Below are 18,064 nucleotides of genomic sequence, written 5' to 3' on the forward strand. Positions count from 1 at the left end.
AGAGTGAGACTGTCTCAAAAAAAAAGAAAAAAGAAAAATAAAAAATCCAGTCATAATACTGGTGACATGAAGCTTAATGAACAAAAATTCTTATTTTTAATGCACTGTCTGAAACCTACAACATTCGGATGGATAAAGGAGAAAACACTCACCTCTGTCTTCCATAAACTTATACAGCTGCTGTAGAAAATTCTCCCTTTCTTCTGGAAATGGTTCTATTTCTTCCTAATTTTAATCACAGAAGAAAGGATTTTTATTTTCTTCAATTAAACATTTTAACAATATAAGCATACAACAGTAAAGACTAATAATCATTAAAACATTTCAAAGGCATTTCACCAAATTAAAAATTCTTTTAATGCTAAGTCAGTCAAAACCAGGTAAGTCTAACCATTTTATACTTTATAAAGGAATGTCCTAACTAACTCAATAGTTGGAAACGCAAATTTAAATTCTCATATAAGAAACAGGACTAGTAAGATTTTTCGTGAACTTTTTGCCATATCAGAGATCTATTCTTTAAATCAAGATTACAAGATCATGAAGACCTACCCTCACTTATGGGAACATGGGTCAGGGTTTAAAATCAAAGCTGACCCTATGATTGCTCCTTAAGGAGCTACACAAGCTGTAACCACAAGTATCCTTCTTCAAATACAGTCCCACTGGATAGTGCAATACTTTAAGCTTCTATAACCCATGAAGTGGGGAACAAACTTGATCTGTAATACCTGGATTCAGACTTGGGGAAATCTGCAAGTAACAAAATAGTTTCCTGATCTATGAATTACAAAGAAGGGACCAGCTTCTTGATGCTGTGGCCCAAGGCCTGGCAGTAGGCAGCTGGAGGAAGTAACTTTCAAGGAGCAGGGTAGTAGGTAAGATTGAGGAACTCACCAATTTAATGACTTTCATCCATTCAGCAAACATTTAATGAGCACCTGTAAGTGTAAGCACTATGCTAGGTGCTGAATCAAATAAAGGAACAATAAGCTATGGAGCTTGCCATAACAGAACATGATCAGGAGTAACTGCAGAGACAATGATTCAAAATACACAGCAAGGCTTTACAGTTACTCTCGCTGAATCATGCGTATTTCTAATAGTAAGAATTAGAGTATTTAACAGATATTCTAAATAAATCAAAACATATCATTTTTTTAGAACCTCATGCATCTAATGCCATTGTTCTCCTGAGATTTGCCCTCTTATTTTAAAACCTAATACAACAAATTAAAAAGAAAAAAAGCTATGTTAACAAACTGTTCAGTTTTCTAGTTGGGAGAGAATAAATGACACCATTCATTTGCTTACGATAAATCTATTTCTCAATTTAAACACACTCCAAATATGCCAGGTTTGGGTAAGGTAGTCAAGTGTGTACAAATCTAAGGGACTCTATTTTCTAGGTACTATTTTAAGTGCCCTCATCGTACAATATTTGATTTTAATAAACTGTCAAATTTATTCCTATTCCCAAAACATTTAAGGGGAGGTTGTATTTAACTTAAGGAAATGTTTAAACTGGAGATCAGAATTGTTGTTACTAAAATAATTGTAAAACACAAATCTAAGCACTGAAAGGTCTGGCTAACGAATATTTATTGATCATCTGTTACGTTTCCCACTCGGTGACAGACACTGTGAGTTTGAATATGGGCAAGACAGGGTTCCTAACTAGGAGGAGCTCATAGATTAAAGGGGGGGAATAGACCATAGATATAAATATATATGTATGTGTACATATATACATAAATGGCAAAAAATATGTGCAAGGACCAGTAGTAGGTTAGACTAGCAAACATCAAGTGATGAATTTTTCTGAGGCGAGGGAGGGAATGGTTCACAGGTTTCCTTTTATAGAGATGACACGTAAGTAGGTTTTGAATGAGAAACAGTGGTGTGCCAGGCTGACTGACGGAGGGAAAGGAGGAGCAATAAAGGCAGAGGTACTAGGATGTGCAAAGATAAGTAGCAGCAACGTACATAATTTGATAGTGCTACAGCACTGGGGAGAGGGGGTTATGCTAAGAGACAGGATGAGAAATAAGAGGCGCGAGTTGGACCATACAGGCAGTTCTACATTGAAGCATGCCCTTTACAGTTACAAAAAGTCACTCAGGAGGGTTTCAGCAAGGGAAAGATTGTTCATTTTAGCCTTTTAAATAGAAAGCAGTCAAAGAAACAACAAAAGGAAAGCAATCAGGGAGAAGACTGAAGCAAGGTAATTTTTACACGATTATTATAAATTACACAAGGTAATTTTACACTGTTATTAGAAACCATTATACACTCTTCCAGAACAATCCTATTCCATTAATACTTTACTATAGTTAAACAGAATTTCAAAACTTACCTAAAACATTAAAAATAAATTCCCTTAAAATAAACATTAAATAAAGTCAATCTAAGGTCAAATACAGCAGCCTTCCCTATCTGTACCACTCACTTAATAAATTTTAGGAAGCTGTTCAGCAAACCACTGAAGAGTGCCAAATCTAAAGCACCGGTTACACCAGAATCTAAAACATTAGCTCTTTAATCCACGTAAATTCACAGACATCTTATTCATGATACGACTAGAACTATCCACCCATTTGTATTAGATAAAATGATGTAAGGTTCGCTACATCAAAGAGATTTTAATCTTTCCTTTTCTGATTTTGCTTTTCATACTAAATGAAAAATACTTTACACTTTTCTAGATATTTCAATAAAATATTCTGGTATAAACATTTTAAGAGTTGACAGCTGTCTACATGATAATGAAAAACATTTTAAAGTATTAGATGCAATAAGCAATCATGCAACAGTATATTTGTTTATGGTATGACCATGTTAATCACATGATAAAGCAACGCATGGCAAGAACTATCTTTGAAGTTATTAGGATAACAGTATTTAGTATTTTTAATTTCAAAAGGTAATATTCTTATCTCAAAGTAATCCAGCTGGAGGATTATAATTATCACTAACAATTTCATTGTGAGATATTTCTCATACTATAAATATTTATGTGATTAATGACTTGATGACAAACCCTAACCCACAAAAGAAATCCAACTATTACTTATAATTGTAACAGGCACCAACGTTTTTTACTTACCTCTTCTTCACTACTATTATCCTCCTTTTCTTTTTCATCATCTTCTTCTTCTTCTTCTTCTTCCTCAGCTTCACTGCTAGAGCTATCTTCTTTCAACTCAGTCTTCCAGTTAGCAGGAATAGTTCTATTTTTGTGAAATTCAAGTGCCTGATCAAAGGCTGGAAAGAGACCACAAATAAGACTACATGAACTGGAGAAATTAAAGACAACTGATTTGTCCAAAAATGTTAAGAAACAGAACTACTGGGCAGCGCCTGTGACTCAGTGAGTAGGGTACCGGCCCCACATACCACGGGTAGCAGGTTCAAACCTGACCCAGCCAAACTGCAACCAAAAAATAGCCAGGCATTGTGGCGGGTGTCTGTCGTCCTAGCTACTAGGGAGGCTAAGGCAAGAGAATCACCTAAGTCCAAGAGCTGGAGGTTGCTGTGAGCTGTGATGCCATAGCACTCTACCAAGGGTGACAAAGGTAAGACTCTGTCTCTAAAAAAAAAAAAAAAGGAAACAAAACTACTATGCTAGAGCATGATATAGTGGCTCATGCCTGTTGTACCAACAACTCAGGAGTTTGAGGAGGGAGGATTGCTTGAACCTGAGCAACACAGTGAGATAAATGGAAAAAAAAATGAAAAGAAAAAAAAAACAATTAGGTGAGAATAGTGGCACATGCCTGTAGTCCCAGCTACTCAAGTGACAAAGGTGGGACGATCTCTTAAGCCCAGGAGTTCAAGGCTGAAGTGAGCTATAATCTCACCACCGAACTCCAGTTTAGGTGACAGCAGATCGCATCTCTTAAAACAAAATAATGTAATGTGCTAATACCACTGACATTTTTATTTCCCTCTCATTCTCAGTCAACTGAAATTTATTGTTTGCTATGTAGCAGGCACTGTGCTAAGTGCTTTTTAATGCAGTAATCAATTTAATCTTACCAGTTCTACACATGAGGTGCTCATTTTACAAATGGCAAAACTTGTCACTGGAAGAATCTTATGTTCTTTTTTTTTTTTTTTGAGACAGAGCCTAAAGCTGTTGCCCTGGGTAGAGTGCCATGGCATCACAGCTCACAGCACCAACTCCTGGGCTAAAGCAATTCTCTGGCCTCAGCCTCCCAAGTAGCTGGGACTACCAGGCGCCCGCCACAACACATGGCTGTTTTTTGGTTGCAGGTGTCATTGTTGTTTGGCAGGCCTGGGTTGGATTCAAACCCACCAGCTGTAATGTATGTACCTGGCACCTTAGCCACTTGAGCTATAGGCACCAAGCCAGAATCTTATGTTCTAACAAATATGGAAGGAAAAGAGCAATTTTATTCTTTTAAACAAATATTTACCTTATCTAATAAAAGCAACTTTAACACAGATAAATCATTTAACAATTTAACCAAGAAGCAATCATGCAACATTATGATAGAGCAGTCAAAGAGCCACTGTAATAAACATAACAATACCTAAAAACTGACTATAAATGGTTTTAACTTTTTCAGTTAAACCTAAATTAAAACTATGCTAACAATTAGCTTAAATTAAAATTAGCTGAATATAATTCTCACTTTAAATACAGAAATAAAATTTCAATAATCTTGAAACAATTTACATGTTATCAGATTCAATAAATAAATACGGAAAAAGAGAAAGCATTTACATTTTAAGGTAACAAGTAACAAATGCAATTAAAGCATATTCCTAATCAATGAGAAAGACAAAATCAAAATTACTTGGATTATTTTTTCTACCATCCCAAGGAAGTTTTATTTACTAGGCAAAAGCCAGTATAGTAATAGCTGACGGTCTACTTCTTTCCCACTTTTCTAGATTATAGCCCTAATAAAAAGCTAAAAAGAGAAAAAGAGAAGAAAGTCTATATAACAAAAGACACACGGATTTATAAATCTATAAGCTACAAGAAACTAAATATGAAGGATATCATTTAAAAAATTTTTTTCAATAAAAAAATTTAATCTTCAAAAACTTCAGCAGTTTTTAAATTATTTGTAATTTATTCCAGGATTATCCTTACCTTGTTTTAATATAGCATCAGGCTTTGGTGCAGTATCACTAGTAATTTCATGGACATCTTTTCTTGGAACTGAAGTACTTTATGTTTTTAATTATAAAGGAAAAAACAAAAAAATAGATGAATTAAGAATCCAGTTGATTACATACATGGAAAGATACTGAAAATATGGTAATATTGATATTCATAAAGAAAGCAATGGCACAAGTCCCAAATAATATGCTAGGGAAGATGCCAAAATGTGAAATTATCTACAGAAGAATCTCACCTTATCGAGATATTTTATAATACAAAGATGTTCTCAAATATCAAAGAGTCTCATGCTTAAATGCAATAGTGGACTTGGTGCCCATAGCACAGTAGTTATGGCGCCAGCCACATACACCGAGGGTGGCGGGTTCAAACCCAGCCTGGGACAGTTAAACAACAATGACAACTGCAACAAAAAATAGCCGGGTGTTGTGCCGGGCACCTGTAGTCCCAGCTACTTGGGAGGCTGAGGCAAGAGAATTGCTTATGCCCAAGAGCTTGAGGTTGCTGTGAGCTGTGATGCCACAATACTCTACCCAGAACAACATAATGAGACTCTGTCTCAAAAAATAAAAATAAATAAATCCAATACTGGAAACTTTCCAATATAAGTTAAAATGTTTGGATGACAAGGTGCATAAATTGGATAAAAAAGAAAAAAAAAGTGAGAATTTGCCATCATCTTAGAATATTCATGAGAAATCAGTTTAAGAGTGAAAGAAAATGTACTGGTTTATAATGTGAATATTCTTTGAAGCATTTTTAAAGAAGTAAATTCTAGGCTCACAGACTTTTGTGGAATTTCATAGTATTAAGAGGGTCAGAGGCAACCTAATTTTTCCCCGAAAATAAGACACTGTCTTCTATCTATTTTTTCTCAAGAAGACGCACTAGGGCTTATTTTCAGGGGATGTCTTATTTTTATTAAGCATAATACAATAATCTACATTTACTCAAATACAGTTAAGTCATCATCTTCTGGAACCTGACAGGGGGAGCCCACCTTGTTGGTGGGGCTGGTGATAGTGATATGTGCACTCCTTTCCCCTAGCTGTTCGCACATGTACAATAGGACGCCTGTGACCTCAGTTATTACACGCGCATCTGAGCAAGTGCCAACGGCTGGGCTTGGAGAAAGGAGCTGTGGCAGATAAAAGGTACTTTCAGTCTTCCTTACCACTCTGCGCAGAAATGCAAGGCGTGGCTATGCAGGTATGTTGCATAGCCATGCCCATCACTAGATCTTATCATTGGGGTAAGGCTTATATTTAACAAATGCATAGGCTCGGCTCCTGTGGCTCAAGCGGCTAAGGCGCCAGCCACATAACACCGGAGCTGGCGGGTTCAATTCCAGCCCGGGCCCGCCAAACAACAACGATGGCTGCAACCAAAAAATAGCCAGGCATTGTGGTGGGCGCCTGTAGTCCCAGCTACCTGGGAGGCTGAGGCACGAGACTCACTTGAGCCCAGCAGTTGGAGGTTGCTGTGAGCTGTGATGCCACAGCACTCTACCCAGGAGGATAGCTTGAGGTTCTGTCTCAAAAAAAAAAAAAAAATGCATAGAAATCCTGCTAGGGCTTATTTTTGGGGTAGGTCTATTTTCGGGGAAACACAGTATCACATATAACACATTATTTCCTATTTTTAACTAATAAATCATCACTCAGCTTCTGTATATCTGTGTCAAACGGTCCACAAAAGCCTAAAACCTTTCCAAATACATTTTTGGCCTGTCAATTTCTTTTTATTCTATTTTTAAAATTTCAAATACAAAAGTAGATAAAATTATGCAATGAACCCCTCATGCATCCATCATTCAACTTACAATGATCACAAACTCATAGTCAGTGTTTCATTTATATCCCTACCTACTTCTTCCCACCCTAACTGGATTATGTTGAAGCAAATCTTAAACAGTATACAGTTTCAATTAGGATATTTCATTATAAATATTTAAAAGAAAATATTAAAAAATATATCATTACTGTACATTTAGAAATTAGACATGATCACTTTTTCAGCTTTACTAAGGTACAACTGCCAAAATAATATTATATAATATTAATATTATGTAATGTTAATATTATATATCATTATACATAATTAAAGTGTACAGTATAATGATTTTGCATATGTACACATTGTGAAATGAATATCACCATCTACCACCTCACGAGTTACTGTGGGAGAAGGAAAATGTTTAAGATCTACTCTCTTAGCAAACTTCAAGTGTATAATATGGTACAAGTAAGTACAGGTACCAAGCTGTACATGAGACTCTGAAAATTTATTCATGACTGAAACCTTGTACCCTTTGACTAACATTTCCCCATTTGTCCTATCCCCCCCCCCATAATTTAATCTCAAAACAGTATTTAACCTCAGTCTTCAAATTTCTCTATCTCCATTTTGTTAAAGTTGTTTCCACACTTTTTTTTCTTGTTTTCTTTTCTTTTCTTTTTGAGACAGAGTCTCACTGAGTGCTGTGGCATCACAGCTCACAGCAACCTCAAACTCTTAGACTTAAGTGATTCTCTTGCCTCAGCCTCCCTAGTAGCTGAGACTATAGGCACCCACCACAATGCCTGGTTATTTTCTTTCTTTTTTTTTTTTTTTTTTTTAGCAGGCCTGGGCCAGGTTCAAACCCACCAGCCCTAGAGCATGTGGCTTGGCACCTTAACCACTGAGCTATAGACGCCAAGCCCCACAGATTTTTTTTTTTTTGCAGTTTTTGGCCAGGGCCAGGTTTAAACCCGCCACCTCCAGTATGTGGGGCTGGCGCCTTACTCCTTTGAGCCACAGGTGCTGCCCCCCTAGATTTTTTAAAAATACATTTTCAGAACTTGAAAACACAAATATCAAAATCTTAAAATTTGATGACCTTTACAGGGTACTGAGACATGATATAGCTCAGTATAAAATATCTGGCTTCTCTAATCATATAATTCTTTTTTATTTTGAGACAGAGTCTCAAGCTGTCACCCTGGGTAGAGTGCCAGAGCATCACAGCTCACAGCAACCTCCAACTCTTAGGCTTAAGTGATTCTCTCGCCTCAGCCTCCTAAGTAGCTGGGACTACAGGAGCCCACTACAACACCTGGCTATTTTTTGGTTGTAGTTGTTATTGTTGTTTGGCAGCCCAAACTGTATGTGAATCCACAAGCTCTGGTGTATGTGGCTGGCGCCCTAGCCACTTGAGCTACAGGAGCCGAGCTTAATCATAGAATTCTTAATGAAAAACAAAAAAAAACATAGAAATTCAGAACTGAGCTCTACAAATGTTTCAAGGAAAGGGCGGTGTCTATGGCTCAAAGGAGTAGGGTGCCAGCCCCATATGCCAGAGGTGGCGGGTTCAAACCTGGCCCCAGCCAAAAACTGCAAAAAAAAGAAAAAAAAAAGTTCCAAGGAAAATCATGTTCGTAACACTTCACATAGATCTACAGTAGCCCATTTTCATCCTGACTACTGCAAACATTGAATGTTATCCAAAAAGTATCACTACAACCATTAGACATGACTTAGAAATTCCTAATTAGACAAATAAAGAATGAACCTTTAAGGTCAAAAATATATCAATAAAGATATGTTAGGTATAGCAAATTTGTCTCAAATCACCACAGGTTGTAATATGGGCGAATGTTCACGAATGAGACAGCACTGAGAGTCTGGTTTGGAAGGGAAACCAAAATGAGTAAGGAAAGACACACTGTGAGACTGACTGCTACAGTTAAGTACAAAAAACAGTCACCTTGGAAACGTTCTATTTGAAAGGTACTTTCTTTGGCGGGGGGGGGGGCAGGCAAATGTGGTCATTAGGAATAACTAATTTATCATTTAACATCCTAATTTGAAAAACAGCATTATGTTTATAAAGAGATTTCTTTTAAACCAAGAGAAATATACTTACAATTTGCCATCTTTGAAAGATCGAACAAGAATATTGTCCTTTTTTACAGCAATTTCATCACTACAATCAGGACAAACCACCTTTAAAAAAGTGTGAAACTATTATAACTAATAGCACATTTATAGTTATATAAGTACCTACTAATTAAATGCTTTTGAAAAATACTTTGAGCTTAAAGTTCAAAAACTAAATTTAGTTTGAGAATAGGCACATACACCAGAAACACATACAAGTAATTTTAAATTAGCATCCTATATTTCTATATCCTTCCAGCTCTCTAGATAACCAAGACTGTTTTTCAGCATGTGCATGGTATTGAAAGCCGAAGGATGGCTAAGACTAAACTGAAGCCATGGACCAAGTTCTAGTCAAAAACAGAAAAGTGGTAGAGCTGGGGTCTTAACTGAGGGGCTATATATAGTATGCGTAAGAGAAGGACAAGGGTGCAGAATTTCCAGAGCATCATAGGCCATAAGGATTTTTAGGATAAAATCTAAAATCTTTACAGGAAAGGAGAATGTGCCGGGTATGGTGGCATGGTTTAGGCTTAGGAGTTCCAGACCAGCCTGAGCAAAAGTGAGATCCCCCATCTCTACTAAAAACAGCTGATCACTGGGGCAAGCACCTGTAGTCCCAGCTTCTTGGGAGGCCTAGGTGGGAAGAATGGTTTAAGACCAAAAATTTAAGGCTGCTGTGAGCTATGATGCCATGGCACTCTACCCAGGGTAACAGAGTGAGATTCTGTCTCAAAAATATAAGTACATTAATAAACAAATAAGGAAAACATCATAATAGATAAACCTTTTTAAGTAATACTTTAGTGCTATAAAAAAATGGGCTGGAGAAAAGCAAGAGCTGAAACAAACTAAGTTATTATGATCATGCAACAAGTGGTTGGTTGGATGTAAAGTGTGACAAATTAAAGGGATTAGAAATAGCAGAGATAACTAGGGAAGTAAAGAGATGAGAGAAAAGAGGGGACTTAAGTTTTCCGCTTTGTATAAACAAACAAGGAAATGACAGTGTCATTCATTATAAAAGAAAAAGTAACAGAGAAAGGCCATGTCTGGGTATGAGAGAGGAAATGATTAAAAAGAAACTATTATTATTTATTAAGTTTTGAAGTGTTGCAAGGACATCTAAATGGAGATCCTGAGTAGACAAAAACCTACGTCTAGAGCTCAGTATAGGGGTTTGGACTCTTAAGATATGAATTTGGGAGTTAATAGCCTAAATATCAGGGTCTAAAATTTGGGGCCTATTAGGCAAATCCATTCATTATTTTTCTCTGATGACCTAAGGGTTTCAAAAACTACATATATGTTAGTTTTGGCCATTCTAACAGTGAGCGGCACATGAGTAAATAGACTCACTCTCTCCAGTTCTGCTATAGGAATGTAATCTGTATCTTTTTTTTTTAAATTTTATTTGTTTTTGTCTTTTGTAGACATGGTGTCACACTACGTTGCCTGGGCTAGTCCAGTCCTCCTGCCTCAGGCCTCTCAAAGTGCTGGGATTACAGGAGTAAGCTGTACCTGGCCACATCCTGCATTTTATCCTGTTCACTCATGCATGTTACTGCCTCATCCGTAAGGCTCTTCACTTTGTTATCTGTGCAACTGAACCTCTAAGAGGGAAGGAAACCACCCTAAAGAGAATATATTGATGTACTCTGAACCCTGAATTACAACCTGAAAGATTGGTTAGAGATGGTGTCTTGCTCTTGGTCAGCCTGGTTTCAAACTCCTGAGCTAAAGCAATATACCCACCTTGGCTTCCCAGAGTGCTGAGATTACAGGCCTGAGTCACCACCCCTGGCCCAAAGATTACATTTTCAAAAGAAATTCTTTGAAAGAATCTTAGTGCTTTAGGAACAAAGAAATAATTATATACACCAATACCTGAAGTTTCAGATTACTCATTCATTCCAAATGCAGAAAGTTACTTAATTCTTTTAATACTCAGTTTCCTTACCTCTAAATGTGGATATATAATATTTGTAAAGGTGTTAGTACAATCCTTGCAAATAGGTGTTCAATAAATGATGGATGGATAGACTGGCAGGAAGGTACAAAGGTATTATAAAGTACTTATAGTTATTAGAACAAATAACTGTCCATGTGTTTTCATTAAAGAGCTGACATTTATTGGACACTTAATTTGTGCCAAACACTATATACTATAAGCACTGGGGATAAAGAAACATTGTACGTTCACTGAAAAGGATGCAAACAGATACCACTTGTAGACAGATAACTGTATACAAGAAAGATGCTTCTGTTCCATAATATATTATTTCTTTCTTGGTGCTTACTACTTGCTGGACTCTAGGGGTTATCTAAAACAAAGAGATAAAAGTTCAAAAGACTTACTAGTATCTGTCATCACAGTTTGAGTTACAGAAGACTTGGGACAACGAGGAAACTCTCGATAATAAACCACTGAAGGCTTCCTCAGAATCCCAAAATGACAATACAAGAAAGCAAACAGAAAATTCAAAATATTCAACATGGGATCTAAGGACTTACCAACTTTTGGAGTGAAAACATTAAAAAGTAGATAGATAAAAGAATCAAAATTGTAGGGAAAGTCAGACACTGAAGTAATGTATAATTGTAGTCATGATTATGTAGAAAATACATAAAAAGGCAAGATTAAGAACAAGGAAGCAAACACCCGGGCTCAAAAACTACCAGGAAAATGGCTCATTATGCTAGTTAACCAAGAAGGACTGTGTTCTTCTGCAGGCTAGACCTCATGATGAACTTAGGCATTTTAACACCCTACATTACACAAATTTCTACCCAAAATAGAGAGGAAAGTATAATCAACTCCCACGTATCTAATCTCCAAGATTATCAAGATTTTGCCTTTCTTGGATGACGTCAAGAGTTCTTTGTACTCGAAGATTATTTTGAAAATAATCTTCGTGGGCAATGAACAATGCTAAAAACATCTCCCTATTTTGAACCTATAAAAAACACTGGTAAAAAAAAAAAAAATCCATTGTTAAAAAAAAAAAATACAGGCTCGGCGCCTGTGGCTCAGTTGGCTAAGGTGCCATCCACATACACCTGAGCTGGTGGGTTTGAATCCAGCCCCGGCCTGCCAAACAACAATGACGGCTGCAACCAAAAAAATAGCCGGGCGTTGTGGCGGGCACCTGTGGTCCCAGCTACTTGGGAGGCAGAGGCAGGAGACTCACTTGAGCCCAGGAGTTGGAGGTTGCTGTGAGCTGTGACACCACAGCACTCTGCCCAGGGGGAGAGCTTGAGGCTCTGTCTCCAAAAAAAAATAATAATAATTAATTAATTAATAAAAAAATCCATTGTTTTCTTCATTACCTTACATAGATGAGAAGTAAACTTTTGCACTTAAACTACTCACCAATGCAGGAAACCACAGTGCTTTCTTTTTGTCCAAACTAATGTAATCCACACATACGACTTTGCCTAGTAGCTCATCAATCTGTTTCCTATCATCCTCATCTTCATCACTGGAGGATGATGAAGACTCTTCCTCTGGTCTGGAGAGAGAAAAAAATAAAAGACATTTCCATTTACCTACAAAGAATAAGCATGCCGACAGTGAATACAGTATTTCAGGACTCTTATCACATTTCCTAAACCTACAGAATGGGTAATGTAAATTTTAAATCATTTTCTGAATTTCTAAAAGAAAAAAAATAGCAAGAGTTTAATCATTAGAGAAAAATCCATTATTTTCCTTAAAATCTTTCAGATTTATTAGGTGTAATTTCAAAAGATGAAAGGGAAGATCAGGACAGAACAACTGGTCCCCAAATACTCAAAATGCTAAAGGTCCCATATTAAACAACTCAGAACTACACGAAAATACACTCAATCACAATCAAGAATAAAAAATTTCTGGAGATAGTAATTTTACATTCCCAGTACAAAGCTAACTTGAAAGAGAGGAGGCAGAGCTTTATTAACTGAGGGTTAGGTGGGTTAAGAGATCACCCCTGCGATCCTTAAATAACAAATATACATGAACTAGGCACATATAAAATGCACATATGGTTGTTTTGTATTATTTATTTATTTTGAGACAGAGTCTCAGTTTGTCGCCCTCAGTAGAGTGTCGTGGCAGTCATAGCACACAGCAGCGTCATAGCACATAGCAACCTAAACTCTTGGGTTCAAGCAATTATCTTGCTTCAGCCTCCCAAGTAGCTGGAACTACAGGCATCCGCCACAATACCTAGCTATTTTTAGTGACAGGGTCTCGCTCTGGCTCAGGCTGGTCTCAAATCTGTGAGCTCAGGCAATCCACCTGCCTCGGCCTCCCAAGTGTTAGGATTATAGGTGTGAGCCACGTGTCACCTGGCCAGTTCCTTTCAGTAATACTGAATATTGGAATAATAAATTAGAAAGATATTAACTGTCAGAAGAAAAAGTATCTGAAACCACCAGTTTGATGTTACAGGAAATACAGTTAAAAGTAAAACTATAAAGGAAAATAATAATAGCCACTAGGCCGGGCACAGTGGCTCATGCCTGTAATCCTAGCACTCTGGGAGGCCAAGGCAGATTGACTGCTTGAGCTCACAAATTCAAGAACAGCCTGATGAAGAGCAAGAACCCCGTATCTCAAGAAGGAACAAATAGCTGAGCATTGTGGTAGGTGTCTATAGTCCCAGATACTCAGAAGGCTGAGGCAAGAGGATCACTTGATCCCAAGAGTTGAAGGTTGCTGTGAGCTACAATGCCACTGCACTCTACTAAGGGTGACCAAGTGAGACTCTGTATCCAAAAAGGAAAGAAAACAAGGCAAAAATTTATTCTATTTTTTTGGGGGGGGGCGGACACAGAGTCTCACTTGGTCACCCTCAGTAGAGTGCTGTGGCGTCTTAGTTCACAGCAACCTCAAACTCTTAGACTCAAGTGATCTTCTTGCCTCAGCCTCCCGAGCAGCTGAGACTACTGGCACCCACTACAATGCCCGATTATTTTTTAGAAATGGGGTCTTGCTCTGGCTCAGGCTGATCTCGAACCTATGAGCTCAGGTGATCCACCATGCCCGGCTGAAGCTATTCTTTTGAATCTTGTTCTGTGAAAGTCTGCTATTAGTACTAAAAATAAAGATTTCTAAGAACTGGCTGCTCAAAATGACCAGAATAAGTAAAGACACTAGGAAATGTTGAGTAGATAGAACACAATGTATGTTCTTTTTACAAAATAAAACAAAATAGGCTCAGCGCCTGTGGCTCAAGTGGCTAAGGTGCCAGCCACACACACCGGAGCTGGCGGGTTCTAATCCAGCCTGGCGCCGCCAAACAACAATGACGGATACAACCAAAAAATAGCTGGGAGTTGTGGCAGGCACTGTAGTCCCAGCTACTTGGGAGGCGGAAGCAGGAGAACTGCTTGAGCCCAGAAGTTGAAGGTTGCTATGAGCTATGACACCACAGCACTCTACCCAGGGCGACAGCTTCAGGCTCTGTCTCAAAAAAAAAAAAAAAAAATAATAATAATAATAATGGCAATTATGAATTACCTACAGGGATAACAATATTTTTGACATAGTTGGCAATGACCAAGTTCATTACAAAAAAAAAGAAAAAAGATTAACTGAAAGATAAAAACTATTTAAAAATTTTAAACCTGAATCATCTATTTAGTTGATTGGAACAAATTCAATATACTCTGAATTTTTCTTTGATACTTTTCCAAAGGGATGACAATATAAATGACATCCCTTTGTATTTACATATATCAATATAAATATAAATGAAGCAAAAACTATGATAATAATGTTAAACATTTCACAGTGATATAGGGAATGTCACTACTTGATTTCAACAATTAGAGAGAGAACTTAAAGGTAGCTGAAAAACCCAACCTACCTTTATATTAGCAGAGCATAAGATTGTACAAATAAGGCACATACCTTAGAACAGTAATAACAGACTTTACAAATCTGATTTACACTTGATTTAGAAGAGATTCTCAAGGGCAATGACTTTTATCTTTTCACTTCCTAATGACTACAGAACACATCCAACTTAAAATCATAATTTTTTTTTCAAAGTAGTCACAAAAGACTTATTGAGCTAGGGCTTGTTTCTTTTTTTAAGAAACAAGATCTCACTCTGTTGTACCCATGCTGGAGTATAGCGGCCTAATCATAGCTCACTGTACCCTTTACCTTCTTGACTCAAACAATCTTCCCACCTCAGCCTCCCAAGTAGCTGGGATTACAAAAGGTAGTTTTTAAATGTTTTTCTAAAGACAGGGTCTCACTATGTTGCCCCAGCTAGTCTTAACTCCTGGCCTCACCTCATCCTCCCACCTCTGCCTACACAAGTGCTGGGAATACAGGCATGAGCCACCACACCCAGCTCAGCTAGGAGTTTATGAACACTTTTTCTTTTCTTTTCTTATTTTGAGATAGGGACTCACTCTGCTGTCTAGGCTAGAATGCAGTAGAGTCATTACAGCTCACTGTAACCTCAAACTCCTGGGTTCAAGTAATTCTACTGCCATAGCCTCCCAAGTATCTGGGCACCACCATATCCAGTAATTTGTTTTTAGTAGAGACAGGGATCTTGCTATTGTCCAGACTGGTCTAAAATTCAGGGTGGGTAGTCACCACACCCAGCCTGAACACTCTTTGTATCGTTATTATTAGCAAGCTAAAGAGCCACAATGTCAGAGATAACATTTATCAAAATTTGCGAAACACAAAGAGAAAACTGGGCTTTATGTGACAAAGCAATTTATGTCATAAAAATTCTAATTTCTTTCTTAAAACATAACAAACATGAAGACTTCAGACTCCAAAGCGTCCTATCAAAAAGAAAAATAAAAAAACCTTGCTTATAGACAAAACACCTATCCACTTTACACACTCAGAATACCATATTGTCCTCTAAAGCAATTCCCACTTCTGGACTATGTGCCTAACCTTCCTTACGTTACCTACTCATTCACTCACATTTATTATACAGCTCATTTCTTTCTTAACCTCTTTTTGGCCTGTTCTTATTTCCACAGCATTGAGAACTTCTACCTTACTATACAATTTACTTATTTCTTATGTTTATTCTTACACAGCCATCTCCCCCATGAGAAAATGTAAGCTCTAAAGATGGAGGGTCTTTATTTGTTTTTAAAGAGATAGGGTCTTACTCTGTCCCCCAGATTGAAGCACAGTGGCCCAATCATAGCTGACTGCAATCTCAAATCCCTAATCTCAAAGCAATCCACCGACCTCAGCCTCCAAAGTGCTGAGATTACAAGCATGAGCCACCATGCCTGGTTAAGACTTTTTAAATAATTGTTTTGTTCACTGGTATAACTAAAGTACCCGAACAGTGCTTGGCATAGCACAGATGCTCAATAAATACCTGCTGATGAAATAAATGAAGTGAAAAAAGATGAATTTCTTTCTACTATGTAATCCTGATTATATTTTATTCTAAAATCATAAAAGGTATGCAGTGAGTGAAAATGATACTTAACATTCTTTTAAAATATTTTCCTTTTAGAGGCAATTGCCCAAAAAACTGTTTATACAAGATACTCAACAAATGATAAACTGAAATAAATGAACATCAGAAATACTTTAAGGGAGCAAAGGCAAAACAAGAAGAGAGGCTGCTTGGTTTTTATCTTATTTCCTTCTTTTTGTTGGCAAGTTCTGTCACTTCAGAACTACTTGGTTTTTATCCAACTCTGACAGTGTCGTTTCTTTGGTGGCATGGTATACAGTGCCACACATGACACACTGTCCTATGCAAGAAAATCTGATGTCACTGGAAACGAATCTAATTACACGAAAATATTTACTATAATACACTAACAGCTGATTACTTAAAGCTGATAACACATCGTTTTAAATTGCAAATTAATTAAAAATCAAGAAAGAAGAATGATAGACAAGATGTAGGCCAAAGAACAGTATATAATGAGACGCAGAGAGAAAACTGAGGATCTGAGAAGCTCAATCTTTGAAATGCAATTCTAACTTTAATGATTATTTCAGGTAAGCCAATTAACTCAGTTTCAAACTTTATATAGTAAATTTATAATGTGTAATCAGAAAGACTGACAATGTATAGCTTCTCAGAGATTAAACCAGATGGAACATACAAACATATGCACTTAGTAAAAAGGGTTCTACTTTTCTTCTCAAGTTTTATCAAGAAGGAAACTGGAATCAAGTTCTCCTGTCAAAATAAAGCAGCAAAAAATAAAAAATTTTCTGGAATTAGATAGTGGTGACAGTGTCACAATCTTCTGAATATACTAAAACCCCATGAAACTATATGCTTCAAAAGAGCAAATTTTATGATATAAATAACATTAATTTTAAATGTGTTAAGATCTGGAGACCTTTAAATATCAAGTATGAATCAGGTGTCAGGTAAATTTTAACACTGTCACCAGGTAAAACCTATGCCCTTCAAATAATTCCTTATTAAGAAGAATCATAATAAGTCTTACTTAACTTTATTCTTTTTCTGAAGGGGAAAAAAATAACAGCAAATACACTGCTTTCCTACACTGCTTAATTGCACATAAACTTACGAGGGATTACCAGAAAAAAAAACTTTGGAGAAGAGGAGAAAAAAATATTTCCACAGTTTCAGGTATTCTATTCTTTTTTATTTCTTTTTGCAGAGACAGAGTCTCATTTTATCGCCCTTGGTAGAGTGTTGTGTTGTTACAGCTCACAGCAACCTCCAACTCCTGGGCTTAGGCGATTCTCTTGCCTCAGACTCCCAAGTAACTGGGACTACAGAGGCCTGCCATGAGGCCTGGCTATTTTTTGGTTGCAGTTTGACCAGGGCTGGGTTTCAACCTGCCATCCTTGGTATATGGGGCTGAGCCACAGTCACCACCCCAGGTATTCTATTCTTTAAGGCAGAATCAAACACAACCTCTACTCACAATGAGTAAATTGTAAGGGCAAAACTCAACCAAGTAATACACTGATTAAAAGAATCAATAACTTGCTTTTAAAAATTAACAAGCTAG

The 18,064-nt window shown here is 37.1% G+C and overlaps 1 protein-coding gene across 3 annotated transcripts in view; it reads right to left on the bottom strand.

The window, feature by feature from the left end:
• ARID4B (AT-rich interaction domain 4B) overlaps positions 1-18,064 on the bottom strand; it is a 161,001-nt gene that overhangs the window by 56,336 nt on the left and 86,601 nt on the right. For all 3 annotated transcript variants that reach the window (XM_003797437.3, XM_023517688.1, XM_023517689.1), the window contains exons 8-12: positions 12,447-12,585; positions 9,060-9,139; positions 5,126-5,202; positions 3,107-3,264; positions 153-225 (exon numbers count right to left, since the gene is read on the bottom strand). In XM_003797437.3, the coding sequence (XP_003797485.1) occupies positions 153-225; positions 3,107-3,264; positions 5,126-5,202; positions 9,060-9,139; positions 12,447-12,585 (527 nt within the window). The remainder of the gene's footprint in view (positions 1-152; positions 226-3,106; positions 3,265-5,125; positions 5,203-9,059; positions 9,140-12,446; positions 12,586-18,064) is intronic.

The sequence above is a fragment of the Otolemur garnettii genome, unplaced genomic scaffold (assembly GCF_000181295.1).
Source record: "Otolemur garnettii isolate 467f Iridium unplaced genomic scaffold, OtoGar3 scaffold00116, whole genome shotgun sequence".
Lineage (NCBI taxonomy): Eukaryota > Metazoa > Chordata > Mammalia > Primates > Galagidae > Otolemur > Otolemur garnettii.